This window comes from Scyliorhinus canicula, chromosome 16 (assembly GCF_902713615.1).
Source record: "Scyliorhinus canicula chromosome 16, sScyCan1.1, whole genome shotgun sequence".
In the NCBI taxonomy this organism is placed as follows: Eukaryota; Metazoa; Chordata; class Chondrichthyes; order Carcharhiniformes; family Scyliorhinidae; genus Scyliorhinus; species Scyliorhinus canicula.
The window spans coordinates 37,258,812-37,276,939 of record NC_052161.1 but is presented as its reverse complement, the minus strand read 5'-3'; the positions used below and the strand labels follow the sequence as shown (position 1 = coordinate 37,276,939).

General features: G+C 44.4%; 1 protein-coding gene across 1 annotated transcript in view; it reads right to left on the bottom strand.

The window, feature by feature from the left end:
* The window catches only part of LOC119979616 (phospholysine phosphohistidine inorganic pyrophosphate phosphatase), a 164,696-nt gene that overhangs the window by 111,140 nt on the left and 35,428 nt on the right, over positions 1-18,128 (bottom strand). Inside the window, exons 2-4 of the mRNA XM_038822104.1 lie at positions 16,769-16,956; positions 7,912-8,065; positions 112-175 (exon numbers count right to left, since the gene is read on the bottom strand). Of these exons, the coding sequence (XP_038678032.1) occupies positions 112-175; positions 7,912-8,065; positions 16,769-16,956 (406 nt within the window). The remainder of the gene's footprint in view (positions 1-111; positions 176-7,911; positions 8,066-16,768; positions 16,957-18,128) is intronic.

Sequence of the window (18,128 nt, the reverse complement as noted above, 5' to 3'; positions counted from 1 at the left end):
AACATTCGATCACCAAGCACAAAATGTAATATTTTTGAGGCCTAATATATTCGTCAAAGCCATAATATTTCCAGAATAGAAAAGGAAGATTTAGTATAAACATTCTAATACCTCTAATGCCTTCATGTAAACTCCAACATCAAGTTTCATCCCATCCGTTTCCTTATAATATCGCCTAGAGTATGAAAACATGAAGAAATGTAGAGATAAGTATCATCAATGATATATAGGAGGCCATTTTGTATTTCAGCTTTTGGAAGCATACTGACAGCTCAGCATTTGGCATGTTAGAAAGGGTATCTTATGTGGTTTTGTCATTAGTGTAGAAACTGTGCACTCAGTCACAATGATGGGGGATATAATTACATGGTGAGGGACTAACACACTTCAATATTACAAATCGCATCAAAGAAGAGATTTCTGACAGTGGAAAATGATGCAGAGAAGTGTGAAGTAGTACATTTTGGTAGGAACAATGAGGGGAGGTAATATGAAATAAAGGGAACAATTCTAAAGAGTATCCAGGAACTGAGAAACCAGGAGGTACATGAGCAGACCGTTGAAGGTGGCGAGGTTGATCGAGAAAGTAAGTATTTAAAAAGGCAAATGGGAGAATGGGTTTTAGCTATAGAAGCACAGAGTTCAAAAGCAAGCAAGTTATGCTGAACATTTACAAAACACTGGCTGGGCCTCAAGTGGAGTACTCTGTCCAATTCTGGCCATTACTCTTTAGGAAGGGCTTGAAAACAATGGAAAGCATGCAAAAAAGATTCACAAAAATGGTTCTAGGGATGAGGGACTTCACTTATGTGGAGAAGTTGGGATTATTCTCCTTTGAGAAGAGAATGTCGAGAGGAGGTTTGATTAAACTGTTCAAAACTATGAAGAATCTAGAGAGAGTAGATAAAGCAAAAATACTCCCTGTGACCAAGGAATCCCAAACCAAAGGCCACAATTTGGGGTGAATGGCAAAACAGCCATCAATGACACAAGGGGAAACTTTTTTTTAAATGCAGCAAGTGGTTAGGGTTTGGAATGCACTACCCTTTAATGGGTATTGGAGGCACATTTAATCGTGACTTTGGGAATTAGCTGAGCATCTGAAGAGAAAATAAATTGCATAGCTGTGGGGAAAGGGTAGGATTAACTGAGCTGCTTTTGCAGAAAGTAAGTACGAACACCATGGGCTGAATGGCCTCTGTCTGTTCTGCAAACATTCTATGATTCTGTCGTTTAATTCTATGATTCTGTCGTTTAATTCTATGATTCTGTCGTTTAATTCTATGATTCTGTCGTTTATGGTGCTAGCCCTAGCTGAGACATAATGGGCTAAATGGCCTCCTCCTATATGTTAGAACATGCACATTAAGTAAAACAAAGTCATCAAATATTTCATCGTCAACACGAAGAGCACATAGTTCCATGAGTCTTTCAAAGTAACCCTGCAGTAGAGACTAAAACATAAGGAAATTCTGTAGGTTAATGGCCAGGGGATGAAATATTAAATGTCTTTCAATCTATTGCAAAGCTAAATAAACTTCTAAAAAAAAAATAATTCATACCGTTCTCTCACTTAAATGCAATTCACCTTCACTCAAGCAGATACTGTCAGCTGAGCGACAGAATTATTGAGCAAATCATTTTTTCAGAACTATTTCTGCTCCATGCCAGATGGACTGCATTAAGACCTCCGACAGCAGATGAGAAATGCGCAACATGGTCGGACATGGTTTTATGGCTCATCTTTCTGCCATTTTCAATTATACATCGAAGCCTCTCTCTCAAATGACCACTTGACCTCTGCTTGAGCGACCATTAACCTTCCATAGGCTTAGGCAAGCAGCTTAATTTTCTGACACTGGCGTGACTGGAGAAAATACACTGCCAGTTCCATATCCCATCTAAAATAGATGCTGAATGTAAATCAATACATTCAGAGGAGCTTCCTCGAGTAATTCTGTCACGCTGGCATAACTTTTAACTTCTCATTTGCTGACTAAACCATAGATCGGCCTTGCCAATTTTGACTTCATTTTGGAGTCAATCTAGATAATACCGTATCCATGTGCGCACAAACATTACATCTCCACTGACTGATTGTAAAGCGGGTGGTGCTGCTTCTGTGCCTGTGATAAAGGATATTTGAATTGTGGATTTTGAGCAAAAACATCCAACAATGAAATATTTTTGTGAGCAACTGTCCTCAGCCTCCTTATTATTTCTCTCCAATTCTGTTCCTTGATAAACTTGGCTTGACAACTTGAAGCTGACTGGCTAGTTATTGCCTTTCTTCCCCCCCTTTATTGACCAGCCTCTCTGACGTTGCCTTGCTATTCTGAGGAGCAATGCTTGAACAATAGTGGCACTGTCCCCTTGTCAAAACTAAGCGCCTTCTCCCAAATTTTACAATCCTGTGCAATTTCGACATGTTCATTACACAGCTTACCTGATCCGAAATTTACCACCACTGGCAGAACATGCACATTTTTAATATACCAAAGGCACTCACAATCACCTCGCAACAGAGTTATTTAGCACCAGAGGTTTCACACCGCACACTTTAGCACATCCAAATGGTGGGAAACCAAACAATCCATAAATGAATGAATGGCTGAACTTACTTACTTCATGGTTATGAAGATCGGTGCATAATCTATCCCAAGTCTGCAGAGTTTCTTTTCACTACCATCATGCGGGAGAAGATGACACAGACAAGGAAAGTTGTGGTTTCAAATCCCATTCCAGAACTTCAGCACAAAAATCAAGACTGACACTCCAGTGCAATGCTGAGGGAGTGCTACACGGTCAGAGGTACCGGGCGGGATTCTCTGATCCTGAGGCTGTGTTGACGCCGTCATAAACGCCATTGTATTTTATGACGGCGTCAACAGACCCCCAGAAGAAGCAATTCTGAGCACTACAGGAGGCCAGCATGGCACTGGAGCGGCATCAAATGGGCGGCGCGAGTCTACGTATGCGCGCTGCCACCAGCGCGAATGTACACATTCACACTGCGACTGGCGCGATTGAGCGCATGCGCGGTGGCTTCCTTCTCCACGCCTGCCCTGACGCAACATGGCGTAGGGCTACAGGGGCCGGCGCGGAGAAAAAGAGGCCCCCAGCCCGAGAGGCCGGCCTGCCGATCGGTAGGCCCCGATCGCAGGCCAGGCCACAGCGGATGCCCCCCCGGGGCTGGATCTCCCCTCCCCCTCCCCCCACCAGGCCACCCCGGAAAGGATGCACGCCGAGGTCCCGCCGGGTAAGGCCACATATGGACTCGGATTTTTTTTGCGGCCATTGGGCTCAACTCGGGCGGAGAATCTCTGGGGGGGGCCGTGTAGAAATGTCCCCGACTGACGTCGCACTGACACTGCTGCCGCCAATGTCGCCGATTCTCCGCTGACTGGTGAATCGGCGGACCGGCGTCGCTCGATTCATACCTGGCCCGGCGATTCTCCGACCTGACCCCGGGCTGAGAGAATCCCGCCCACCATCTTTCAGATGAGAGGTTAAACCAGAGCCCCCGTCTACTTTTTCAGGTGGATGTCGAAGATCCAATGGCATTATTTCAAAGAAGAGGAGGTGAGTTGTCCCCGATGTCCTGGTTAATATTCATCCTTCAATCGACATCACAAAAAAACACATTATCTAACCACTATCACATCGTTCTCTATGGGAATTTGCTATGCCACATTTTCTAAATTAGAAATTAACTTCAAAAGTACTGCCTTGGCTGTAAAATGCTTTTGGAGATGTCCATTGCATTTATATACGATGTGCCGTACAAATACAAGTTTTTTTTTATGGAACACCAGGGACAAAAGCACTGTTCTCCAGAGTGCAGAAGATTGATGATTAATTTTACCTCAACAGTGGACAACAGAACTCCCCAACTGATTGTCAGATCACGCGGATGTGTTTTCTCATGGACAGTTAAATTTTAGTTTGGTTCTTCATGACCAATAGCCTGGCACTGATGAGCAACGTCAACCAAAGATTTAATATTTCAAAGACCTGAAGTAATTTCAGGAGCAATTCATGTAAATAGCTGTGGACTGACTTCATATTGCCATATGGAAACATGGAGCAACTTTTCCAGCTCCGTCAGGCTTGGGAATCATCGCGGGTGGGACGGACAATTTGATGGAACTCAATGGGCGGAAATTTCTGGTCTTGAGGCCAAAATCGATCAGAAAATCCCGCCTGTCAAGTCGATATTGTGAGATTCTGGTTGCTGTGTTGTGAATCTGAGGACTTTCTTGTTGTGTTCTTGGATGTGCCATTCTCAGACCTCTGACAGCTGGGGGCACTCTAATGGTTAATGTCTCTCTTCCTCTTTGTCCACTTCTTACTGCCCATGTAGTGTTAAGGACTGGCCCGAAGCATCTCAAAGCTGTGCAGAATGCAGCACAACAACAACAAATACCAGGGCTTAAAGGGTTGAAGTATGAAGCCAGGTTGCTTAAATTTGGCTGGTATTCACTTGATTTTAGAAGCTTGAAAGGCGATCTGATCAATTTTTTTTTTAAATTAAGGATTCATTAAAGTGGATACAGAGAAACTATTTCCTCTCGTGAAGGAATCCAGAACAAGGGGAATAATCATAAAATTAGAGCTGTCATTTAGCAATAGGGACAGGAGTAGACCATTCGGCCTATCGAGCCTGCTCCGCCATTCAATATGATCATGACTGATCGGACATTTAATGCCTTTTACACCCACTACCCCATACCCCTTTACGTTATAGTTAATCAAAAATCTATCAATCTCTGTTTTAAGCATACACAATGACTGAGCTTCCACAGCCCTCTGGGGTACAGAACTCCAAAGATCCCGAGAACAAGTCTGGTGAACCTTTGTTGTACTATGGCAATAATGTTCTTTCTGAGGTAAAGGGACCAAAACTGCACACAGTACTCCAGGTGCAATTTAAACATGCTCCTAAACAATTGAAGCAAGGCCTCACTAGTCCTGTACACAAATCCTCTTGCGATAAAGGCTCACATTCCATTAGCCTTCATAATAGCTTGCTGCACCTTCAGGTGACTTACAGACAAGTGCATCCAGGTTCCTTTATACATATATACTTTCTAATTTTTTACCATTTAGGAAATACGGAGTACTCCTTCTACCAAAGTGGATTACCTCACATTTTTCCACATTATATTCCATCTTCAATGCTCTTGCCCATTCACTAAGTCTGTCCAAATCCTCCTGAACCGCTTAACACCTTCCTCACACACATTCTCGCCTAGCTTTGTGTCAGTCACAAACTTGGAAATATTACATTTGGTCCCCACATCCAAATCATCGATATATATTGTGAACAGCTGGGTCCCAAGTACTGGTCCCTCTGGTACCCCACTAGCCATAGCATGCCTATGCGAGAATGACCCATTTATGAATGATCCTACTCTCTGTTTTCTGCCTGTTAGGTAATCCTCAATCCATGACAGTATTGCTATCCCATGTACTTTTATTTTTTAGCAAACCTCCTGTGGGGGACTTTACCAAAAGCCATTTGAAAGTTCAAAGAGACTAGGTCCCATCAACTCTGCTTTACCAAATTTGTTCGTAACAACGTCAAAAAAACTCCAACACGTTTGTCAAACATGATTTCCCATTCATAAAACCATACTGACTATGCCCAGTCAGATCATGATTGTCCAAATGTCTATTTAACACATCCTTTATAATAGATTGTCCCAGCACAGTTGTAAGCACAACAGGTCTGCAGCTTCCTGTTTTCTCTCTCTCCCTCTCTTCTTAAATAGTGAAATCAGAAAACATTTTTCACCCAAAGGACTTTTGAAATCTGGATTTAGATACTGTGTCTATTGAAATTTTCAGCATGTTTTTGTTAGGTAACAGATTGGAGGGGTTTAAATAGAGGTGACTAAATTCCTGTGGGAGGAAACTGAAGCACCCAGTGGAAACCCAAGCAGACTAGGGGAGAACATACAAACTCCACACACTCCACACAGACACTCGCCCGAGGCCGGAATTGTACCAAGGTCACAGGTGCTGTGAGGCTGCAGTGCTAACCACTGTGCCACCATGAGTCAGGACTGCTTCCAGGAGACCCAGCACAGGCCAGTGATGCCCGTGTCCCAAACAAACTTGACCACTGATTCAGTTTCTATTGTGAAAATTGCCTGGATAGTGGTGATGAGCCTGCAAGGTATTGAAGGTCACTAGCATTCTGACAGAAGCTGAATGCTCTTATCCTGCTTCGCTGCATCCATTGGGAATGTGATACAGCTATTCCTGCTGGTACAATAAGCCTCAATGATTTCTCCAATACAATAATAAACAGCCTGGGAGGAGCCCATTATGAAAAAGACAAGGGCCGCACAGACCTCAACAGCCACAAGCAGTGCTGTCCACGCTCTTGCTTGAGGCTCCAGTTGTGGCTATAGCAGGTAACTTAGCTCCGTGACAGCTCCTTTAGTGAAGTACCTTATAGATACATTGCGGCTCAGTGAAGGACAGTTAGGAAAGTCATCCCTGAATACCTGCATTTGATAAAGCCTTCTCCATAGTGCCCTCTTCCTCTCTAGGAGAGGGGGAATGAAATTATTACAGTAAACAGGATGGGAAGGAATAGAACTAGAAAGTTGGTGCATTCATAATAGATGTCAGGAAAAAGGAAAGAGAATTTAAAAAAGAAAGAAATGTCCAAGAAAAGATGAGTCAGTAATGGATCATGTAAATAAAGGGATAGGAGGGCACAGGGCATTGTAAGTACATTGTATTACCAGATTTGAGCCCCCCTGCAGCTCCTTGTTCTGGCCACTAGGCGACTCTGCATTAGCTTGGGTTCTACAACTCTTCTGTCAGACATGACAAAAGTGGACTTTTGTTCTTCAAATGTTAATTTGTTGCTCACACCTTAAAGATAGTTAATTCTGTTAATCTTTTTGTCCAACAGATAAAGTACAATCTCCTCGGGCAGTAAGAATCCTAGTCTGTCTGCCATGCTGAGCTGGCTGGTTGCTCTCCCTTCCCCCCACCACAGCTCCATAGGCAGCCTGAAGCAAATCCTGTTCAGTCAGATCATCTTCATTCACTGCATGCTATAACTCAAGGCATTGTTAATGCAACCAGAGGGGAGAGTCCGTTCCCCCAACCCCCCCAACCCTCCCGGCACCTCAGTAAATCTGACCAAATTCACTTCATTAGTTCAAATACTGAATTCATGATTTCATCCCAAGTAGGTAGAGCTCAAGTATTAATGCCAACTGGAGTTTTGCATATTTTAAAGCCTATGATCTCTCCATTCAAATCTTTTATCAACCCCCCCCCCCCCCCCCCCCCCCCCCCCCCCAATCTTTGCTGTCTTCCTGGGTGGCTATTTCTCATCCTCCCATACAGGGCTATCCCCTTTCCAATCATTTGCACCCTTACCCACCCTAATGTCTCACCGCCGTGCCACCCCCTCACACTCCCTCCAGATATCCCAAATGACCTGCGGGTCATGCAAACAACTCTTGGCTTTAACCCCCGATACAAGCATCATGCAAGCTTGATTGGATTTAATGCAATATCCCCCATTTCAAAACTGGCGAGGCCCGTGTTAATGGAGTGCTGACTGCATTGATAGCCCAAGAAGCAAAACCTCGGTTCACAGTAAGCTTATTCCAAAAGGAACAAAAAAAAGTAAATAAAATATACGGCTGAATTATTATTGTGAGATGTGACAACTCCTGTTCATTACATATTGACATACCCAAAACCAAACTAAAGAGTTTTGCAGAATGACCTTTGATAATTCATTTCTCAGCATAGATCTCATGAGGGGAGACCCATTGATTTTTCCTCCATTTACACAATTTCAAAGCAAAGTATCCACATGGCAGAACTGTTTGCAGATTTTAAGACATTCGTACCAAACAGTAAAATACCTCTTACCCTCTGCCAAGAGACAGCAGGATAGGTTTTTCCAGGCCTATCAGAACTCGAAAGGCCTCATTCAGGTTCTTGTAAGAAAAATTGCCTGCAGCATCTCCAAGCACAACACAGTTGGGATTCGATTGGTCAACCTGGCTAAACTCGGGCAGAAGATCTAGAATTGAAATAAAAAGAGCTCATTTAAGTGCTGTATTAACAGCATTGTCATTTAATTTGCTAGATTAGTTTTCAAATATTGAGAATTAATAGTCACAGTGTGAATTCAACTGCAGAAGATTTAGTAACAACTCATGTTAATCGTATTCTACTGCCTTCAAGATCCTTAGAAAAGTGTCTGTAGTCATATATTTATATATATATATTTATATATATATATATATAAAATGGGGAAAAAGAGAGGCACCTTCGACAAACACACAATACACCACACACATCTTTCAAAATTAAGCAACATACGTTATCCTACAATGAGACTTGCACAGGGTGTAGGCTTTGGCTGAACTAGGAGTGGCAGTGAACAACGGTAATAATTTTTGACAATCAAAAGCACCATGACCATCAATATCTTAGGGGCTGTTGTTGACTAGTCTGGACCAACCATATCAATAATCTGGCTACAGGTACAGAGGTGTGATGAGTGACTCAATTCCTGAACCTTCAAAGCTCGCTAAATACAAGGCTCAAATCAGGAATGTGGTGGAATACTCACCATTCGCTTAGATAGGTGCAGCTGCAGCTCTCAAGAAGTCTGACGCCATCCAGGACGATGCAGCTCATTTCAATGGCATCCCTTCCACTATACACAACATGGCTCCAGAATATACGCAATATACTTTACTACAGCAACCAGGATTTACTTCAACGATACTTCCAGTTCCATGACTTATGTCACCAAAAAGCTAAGAGCAGTGACATCCCATCACAAGTACCAACTTCCCTTCCAAGCACACATCATTCTGATTCGAACATATAAGGCTCGAATTCCATCTCTCAATGGGGGTGTGAATCAGGTCACAAAGTGTTGAACTAGATCCCAGACTTACAAATCATACATGGCACATCTCATTTTCGCAGGGGAAGAACATATTTCAAGCATGGGCAGAACATATTTCAAGTATGTGCGTTTTATAGAGACACCTGCCTCCATTCTAGTCAGATTTGGTAGCCTTGGAGTGTGGATCCCAATGTGTGCAAAGCAGACCCTAAATTTGGTGTATTTATTTGATAGCCAGGGAATTCCTTTGATGAGGTAGGGTACCCCCTGGAACTTTCCTTAAAATTTGCCCCAAACATGACACAAAACCACTTCCAACTTTCTTCCCTTTACCCAAGGGAATAGGAGATGGGGCTTCTGGTCTCACAGGCAATTATTTTTGCCCTATTGACTCATGCACCCAGATGCCAGGAAGAACTTTGTCCTGGAGAAGGGCACAGATATAGGTTGAGAGGTGGTAGATTTAGAACTGAGATGAGGAGGAACTACTTCTCGCAGAGGGTGATGAATTTTTGGAACTCGCTGCCCCATAGAGGGGTGGAATCTGTCATTAAATAGTTTCAAGAAGAAGACAGTTATATTTCTGATACAAATTGGTTAAAAGGGGCATGGGAACAGGTAAGGAGGTGGATTTGAGACCAGGAAGAGGTCAGCCGTGATCTGATTGCATGTCAAAGCAGGTCAAAGGGCTGAATTGCCTACTTCGCTCCTAATACCTACGATCCTATAGCCCTATATGCTGAGGAACATAGTGTATGGGGATGGCACCCTTGCACATGGCACTCAGAGAATCTATTCACTGTGAACAGCCAGAGGGAAGGCAGATGGTCAGGAAGGAGAAGCTGCTGCCTACACACCTGGAAGGAGGAGGAGAGGCAGTGGGAAGGGTGAACAGACCTTGGGCACTGTACCTCAATATGACAGAGAACCAGTGTCGAAGGTGACTGAGGCTAAGCCATGACGTAGTGACAGACATAGGGCGCCATGTCGGGGCAGTAACTCGAGCCACAATCCACCAACACCCATGCCTTGCTAGTGGCTGTGAAGGTAACTACTGCTATCAACATTTGCACCTCAAGATCTTTGCAGGGATCATCTGGAGGCCAGTCTGGCATATCAAAGTCCGCAGCATATAGCTGCACTAAGGCTATAACTAATGCTTTGTTTGCTCATACAGGATCGCACTAGATTCCCTAATGATTTGTCATCTCAGACGCAGAGAGCCATGGCCTTTGCCCAATTAGCAGGTTTCCCTGAAGAACAGGGTGCTATTGATTGCACCCATATTGCCATAAAGACCCCAACTCAACATGCGGACACCTTTGTCAATCGGCGGTCCTTCCACTCAATTAATGTACAGGTGGTTTGTGACCACAAGGTCGTCCTTGGTGGGTGTGAAAGGTTCCCTGGCAGTTCCAATTCCCAATACCCTCAGCTATTGCAGCCACCAAGACAAATCCTTGGTTTACTTCTCAGAGATAAGAGTTTCCCCCGAAGAACTTAGATAATGACTCCAGTGAGGAGCCCTAAACCAGAGCCAGAGTGCAAACTTCAACAGCAGCCATGTCATCACCAGGAGCACCATAGAGCAGGCAATTGACATTTTAAAGATGCGCTTCCGGTGCATGTTCACTCATGTGGAGCTCTACAATATGCCCCAGCAAGGATGTCAAAGATAGAATAGGTGTGCTTCATGTTGCATAAATTGCGCAGCAGAGGATCATAAAAATCAATGCTGACGACGCCATGGGAAGCGCTCCAACCTCTGAGGAGAAACACGAGGAGGATGAGGCGGTAGAGGAGGAAGACACTGTCCATTCAGAAGATGCTGAAATTGATGAGGAGGTCACCAGTGGCAGATCAGCTGGGAGGCATGACCAAGTAGCCAGGGCTGACTCTGTGCAGAAGGGGATCATCGTCAGATGGGTCCGTATGCAAAATAGATTCTCTTAAGGACCTCCAACATCAGAATTGCTGCCATCCAGTCCTTGGTGACATATGGCCACATACAGAATCTTGGACAATAATTCAATATTTACTCAAGAGACTTCCCATCACCCAGAAGGGAGAGAATAAACATCAATGATTTGGACTCGATCGCAGTCATATGGCTGAAACCCTCACCATCATAGCCATGGGTCTCATCATATTGCAAACACACATGGCAATAAGTCACTCACAATCTGGTCCCCCCTTGCATGATAGTCAATGATGGTAAAGGAGGGATTCCATGCTGCCAAATTGTTAATAGGCTATGGCCACAATGCTGAAAGTGAGAGAATGTCAGAATTGAAGCCCTGTACATTCGGATAGGACTGTATCTTGCAGCATACATGCAGATAAGGCACCTCATACATGAAGAGCCCAAAGTGTGCAACAAGAGCTCATTGAAAGAACTTGTGCACCATCCATTCTGTCTAGTTTCTGATCTGGCGCCAGCACTGCGCTGGAGCGGTTCACGCCGCTCCAGCCTCCTTACCACAGCGCCAACCCGCGCATGCACAGTTGGCCCGCCCCAACCTGCGCATGCGCGGGGGACTTCTTCTGCGCGCCGGCCCCGACCCAACATGGGGTCGGTGTTCAGGGTCTGGCCGTGCCAGCAAGTAGGCCCGGGTGGGGGGAGAGGCCAGCCCGCCGATCGGTGGGCCCCGATCGCGGGCCATACCCAATCGGAGGCCACCCCGGTGAAGGAGCCCCACCTCCACCCCACACAGGCCGTCCCCCGAGTGTTCCCGCAGTTCCCGCGGCAGAGACCAGGGGTGAATGGCGCCAGCGGGCCTCTGACGTGTCAGAGCGGCCGCTCGGCCCATTCGGGCCGGAGAATCGGCGGCCCTGCCAATTCAAGCGGCCCATGGCCGGCGCCGCGCCAAACGCACCGGCGCCGATTATCCGCACCTCAGAGAATCGCGCGCCGACATCGGGGCGTCATTGCTCCGATTCTCCAGCCCGGTACGGGGCTCGGAGAATCGCCCCCAACATTCCTGGCTTCCATATATCTCTGCCAGGGCCAGGATGCTTTTAGCAGAAAGAATGTGAAATTGACATAAAGGAATGTGTTTTTCAGTCTGGGCTAATGGATTGTAGTTTGACTGGGAAAGTTCCTGGGGAGTTAATGCGCTCTGCAGCCTGCAGCGATAATTTTTTCAGCTTAGGGAGATGAGGTCATTGCTGGGTGGAGCCAAGGAATACTGAGAGACATTCTGAAAAAGCTTTAGAGAGTTAGTTTTTGAAGAAAGCTTTGGAGAGAGGAGTTGAATTCTAATCTGCCTGACACCGAGTTCACAATTCTCCCACAATAAGTTGAGATCTGTGTGTTTCTTTTCTTGTTGTTTAATAGGGTAGCGGTGTTTAAGGGGCAACAGGGGTAAACTGTTCTTTTTGGGTGTGAACTTAAAAAGTTTAATATTGTATTCAGAATAAAGTTTTGTTTTAAAATACCAAAGCCCTATTTCGTCATGCAATCACTCCTGGAGCCAATCAATTGCACAATCTTACAAATAAATTAAAATATTGGGGTTTCGGCCCAGTGCCCCAGCCACTGTTGGGGTCTGGTTTGAGATCGTAATAACCGCCCTCATTAATACAGGTGAGAACCACCTTCATAATGTTACCATTCTTTCTGAGCTCTCTAGTGTATAAAATCACGCTGAGTTACCTGGAAATGTAAGTAAATATATTCAGGAAGTTCTCAAATGCGCTAAATGCAACATGAAAAGTGTAACCACAATGAATCCATTAGAGCTCTTGGCGATATGGCATCCTTCGCTTTCACACACTCCACAAAATACCACCCGTATTGCCCCAGAGGACATTGAAGCAGGTTGCTCACTTCTCGCTCTAAATGACAATGAGGTACCTCATCATGCAGGCACCTATTGGGGACCTCTTTCAGACTGCAGCATCTGCATATCTTACATGGTGCAGATGCTCAAATGTTAAGGATCTCAGCTCTTGTCATAGTCTACTCGACTGCACCTGTATGGTATAACTCATCCCATACCAGTCTTGCCCATAACGGGCACAACACAACAATGCATGTCATCTTGGGTGCCCTCCGATTATCTCGACTCCCCCGCCCCCCTCACATCAGGAGGGAAATTGCAACAAGAAAGCTCCTGGACAAGATTTCCATCAACCCAAGCCTGCTGCTACACAAACACTTTACCAATCCACCTGCTTCTCACCTCCCATCACACCAGCCTGTACGGCTAAGACCACCGTGCCAAAGAATAGCAGCAGATACCCTGTGGCAGCAAGAATGCCCTGAGCAGACTGATCCATTGAGGAAAGCTGGCACACTTTCCTGGACAAGACACTTCTCTTCCATTCACTGCTGCTGCACATGGTCAGTGCTCGTGCAGTTGAGCCCATGGGACAATGTGGAGCTCCTCCATTCACAGTCTAAGAGCTTTCACTGCCTCAGAGAACTCTGTCCCCACTGCTGATTATCTAAATACCGTGTCCCAAAAGGTGACTCCTGAGGCTTCACGCGTCTGCATCACTTTCTGCCTTCCTCCAAGAGGGACTGTGCATAATTTCTCTGAGTCGAACACTTCCTCCTGTACTTTGGCACGGTGGCAGACATGCTATACCCCTCCGAAAAGCTTGTATCTGAGTTGATGGCAGTATAGGATAGTATGATGTGACAGCTTCCTCCTCTTAATGCCCAAGGGATGACCTGACGGGTTGGGAAGGCCCGTGAGTGCAAATCGCACATGTACCTCTGCCGAGGTGAGGGTCCCCACTGTGAGGATCACAGGAAAATTGCATTCCTCTCACAAACTATTCTCGTATGCATGCCCTAAAAAAACACACTTCCTTGAAGGATTTGTGACCACTGGGGTAAGTCTGTCGAGGAGTTGAGAACATTCAGAAAGGTCAATGTAAAATGTGTTTACACCTTAATACACATTTCATCATAGGGATCTGTCCTCCAAAGGTAAATTGACTCTTACATTGAACAACATTGGGTAAGTGTTGTTTAAGTACAATATGTTTTCAATTGTCAAATACATTAGAAAATGCAACAAGTAGGGTCAGACTCTGCTGTCATGCTTTGTGCTGTGATTGAAATCAACTGACTGCTCTGGCTGGTAAAAACAAAACTCTGCTTTGAAAGTAGAAAAAAAAAAATCTATGGATCTGCTCCCTCCACACTGCTTTGAAATAGAAATGGAATAGCTTTAAACAATGTTGGAATCTGGGCTGCTGTGTTATAGAACCAAGAAAGGCCTTCTAACTGGCCCACCTCCGCACGCACACTCCTCATATATTCCATGATGTGGAGATGCCGGCGTTGGACTGGGGTGAGCACAGTAAGAAGTCTTACAACACCAGGTTAAAGTCCAACAGGTTTGTTTCAAACACGAGCTTTCGGAGCACGGCTCCTTCTTCAGGTGAATGGAAAGGCTTGTTCCAGAAATGTTTATATAGACACAGTCAGAGATGCCCCGGAATGCGAGCACCTGCAGGCAATCAAATCATCAAAGATGCAGAGAGAGAGGTAACTCCAGGTTAAAGAGGTGTGAATTGTCCCAAGCCAGTTCAGTCGGTAGGCCTCTGCAAGTCCAGGCTTGTTGGTGGGGGCCGAATGTAATGCGACATGAATCCCAGATCCCGGTTGAGTCCGCATTCATGCGTGCGGAACTTAGCTATAAGTTTTTGCTCAGCAATTTTGCGTTGTCGTGCTCAGCAATTTTGCGTTGTCGTACGACAACGCAAAATTGCTGAGCAAAAACTTATAGCTAAGTTCCGCACGCATGAATGCGGACTCAACCGGGATCTGGGATTCATGTCGCATTACATTCGGCCCCCACCAACAAGCCTGGACTTGCAGAGGCCTACCGACTGAACTGGCTTGGGACAATTCACACCTCTTTAACCTGGAGTTACCTCTCTCTCTGCATCTTTGATGATTTGATTGCCTGCAGGTGCTCGCATTCCGGGGCATCTCTGACTGTGTCTATATAAACATTTCTGGAACAAGCCTTTCCATTCACCTGAAGAAGGAGCCGTGCTCCGAAAGCTCGTGTTTGAAACAAACCTGTTGGACTTTAACCTGGTGTTGTAAGACATATATTCCATCACAGCTCGTACAATATACTGTGAGGCTGGCACCTGTGAAAAGGCAAAAATACCAGGTACAATCACACGTAGAGTCATAGATATTTGCTGCATGAAAACAGGCCCTTTGGCCCAGCTTGTCCATGCCGCCCAGTTTCTATCATTAAGAGAGTCCCACTTGTCCACATTTGGCCCATATCCCTCTGTACCCACCCTGTCCACATAACTGTCTAACTACTTTTTAAAAGATAAAATTGTACCCTCCTCTACCACTGCCTCTGGCAGCCCTTTCAAGATGCTCACCACAGTCTGTGTGAAGAAATTTCCCCTCTGGTCTTTCTGTCTCTCTCCCCTCTCACCTTAAACCTATGCCCTCTAGTTCAAGACTCCTCTACCTTTGAGAAAAGATGTTGACTATCTACCTTATCTATGCTCCTCATTATTTTATAGACACGTGGGTCAGGTGTGCCTTTGGGGAGGAAAAAAAGAATTGGGTACTCTAAATTTATTTTTAAAAAGGTGTGCCTTTCGCAACGTGTAAAAGTGCGCAGCTCGGGTTTCCCCGAGCTCACGCGAAATTTCACGCCATGTCGCTGCCTTTTTTTGACCACTGGGTCACAATCCTGCAATTTCTGATCGAAGAGGATTACGGAAGCACTGTCAGCACATTTAGTGCCCCGAAACAGCAGGCCATCATCACCTTTTCAGGGCAATTAACAATTGGCAAGAAATGCAGTCATGCTAGCATCATCCACGTCCCCGAAACAAATCAAAAATGAATTACGGTCTAACATTGGAACAATCAAACAACCAAATGAGTCAGAGAATAGTGGGTCACAGCAGAAATATGTGTTCCAAATGTCACCAGAGATGGTCCAGATAATATTGAACATAACTAACCATGCTAAACTAATCATGAAAAGTTTAGAACCTAAATCTCTTAACTGTGCAAATCTGCGGACGTGGCGTGCTATCTGAATGTACACCTGGGGTGTTCTACTTCAGCTCCACACAAGCAGTTAGTATTTACTATGCTGCTTTCAGTTGACAGAAAAACTTGACAACTTCGGAAGAATTGAACTTCGAGCAATATTTTCTTTCTCCTTAAATGTTCAAATTGCAAAAGTACTTCAAAATGTTTTGCATCTGAAGCTTAATATTCAGAGAATAATGAATGAGCTTGATACAGAGGCAGACCAACAGATGAGTTATAATAACTTTAAATAGTGAGTGGTGAATGGTTATAATGAACTGCTCAAGGAGGCAACGGAAGTGAAAAGCATCAATAATCTTTCAAGGGGTGAGGAGCGGTGTTGAGGATTAAAGGATAGACATGGTGAAAAAATCAATGGAGCTATGCTGGGAGTAAGCTGTCTTCTTGGATGGATGGACTGAACTGGACTCTTGTGGCCATGCACATTCCCATGACCCTGGTGTTTCAATTCTCTATGCATGCAAAACTCTCCATCAGTACCAATGGCCACTGCTGCTCTTCCCTACAAGAGGAATTATATCCACTCCAGCAAAAGCTTTAATAATGTTAAGGCCTCTATTCAGCCACCCCTTATAGCTTTCTTTTTTCAAGAGAGGAGGGAGCCTCCTTTCCTGAGATCTATAGCCACTCAACAGGAGTAGGCCAAATCTGCTGACTTTACTCAAATTAAATCAGGACTGATTTCGCCACAAAACAAAAGAAGCATCAAATAATTTCATGGCAAAAATATTTGTTATTTGATAAGAACCATGCTGAGAACCAATTAATTCAGTGGTTGAAATTAACCAAAACATTAAAGCACTAACCATCATGTACTAGGAGATGTGGTCTAAGTCCACGTTCCTTCAAAATTTGACAAGCAGCAGGGGCAGGAGCAAAGACTTCACCGAGAGCGATATCAAACCCCAGGCTCTGCAACTTCGCCACAAACGTCTCCCGGGTGGCCTGAGTTTCATTGGTGCAAAAACGAACCTTTAAATTGGCCTCTTTGATTCTGTACCAGAAAAATTAAACCATTTTACATTAATTAATGCTGTAAATTAATGCTGCCATTAACTAGAGTTAAAAAAATTGGAACCAGAGTTACAATTAACTTGCTTTGGGGTATTAATGCAAGATATCTTATGTCATCACTGTATTAGCACTCTTAACAATGCAGGATAGACAAGAGAGCATTTCTAATTTAATTTTAAATTTGTGTCCCGCTCGTAGATAATCAACAACTGAATAAAAATGGTGCAAATAGAAAATTATGCTGGTTAAATTTCTCAAAGTGTTTACACAACACATTCTAAAAGTAGGTTCAACTAACATTCAACAGTACTATGTTCCACTGTCAACATTAAACTGAACAAAGGTACTTGATTTATAATCTTTTAAAAAATTCGACCATGGGATGTGTGCTAGCATTACAGAACCAGGAGGACATTTAACAAGTCAACCATGCTGCTTTGGATCTGGAGTCACATGTAGGCCAGATCAGGTAAGAATGGCAGATTTCCTTCACTAAAAGGACATTAGTGAACCAGATGGGCTTTTATGACAATCGACAATGGTCGTGGTTATACTTCTAATTCCAGATTTTTATGGAGTTCAAATTTCATCATCTGCTGTGGTGGAATTCTAACCAGGGCCCCCAGAGCATTACCCAAGGTCTCTGGATTACTAATCAGCAAGTACTATCTTTCAGTAATTATTGTGCCAGGAATTGCATTTTCACATTAAAAACAAGAGAAGTGAAGAATATAGCAGATGCTGGAAATCTGAAATAAAAACCAAAAGTGGCAAAAACACACAGTAGGTCTGGCAGATCAGCATCTGCAGAGCGAGAAACTGGAAAAGTGATGTAATGAGATAGGAGAGGGTGTGGGTGGGACAAGGACAAAAGGAAGCTCTGTGTTCGGGTGATGAGCTCGTCATACAGGGCCACAAGGAACTTTGATGTGGAAAGAAAATAAACAAAAGATGTGCCTCGAGAAGGTGTGCCGCTGACTGAAAGTGAAAGTAAGAAAGAAAAAAGAAGAAAAGGAGACAAAATGGAGGAGCAGAGATTAGGGTCTGAAATTGTTCCACTCAATGGGAATCCCGGAAGGCAATAAGTGCCTCATTTAAAGGTGAGGTGTTGTTCCTGGAGTTTGCATTGACCTTCACTGAGAAAATGCAATA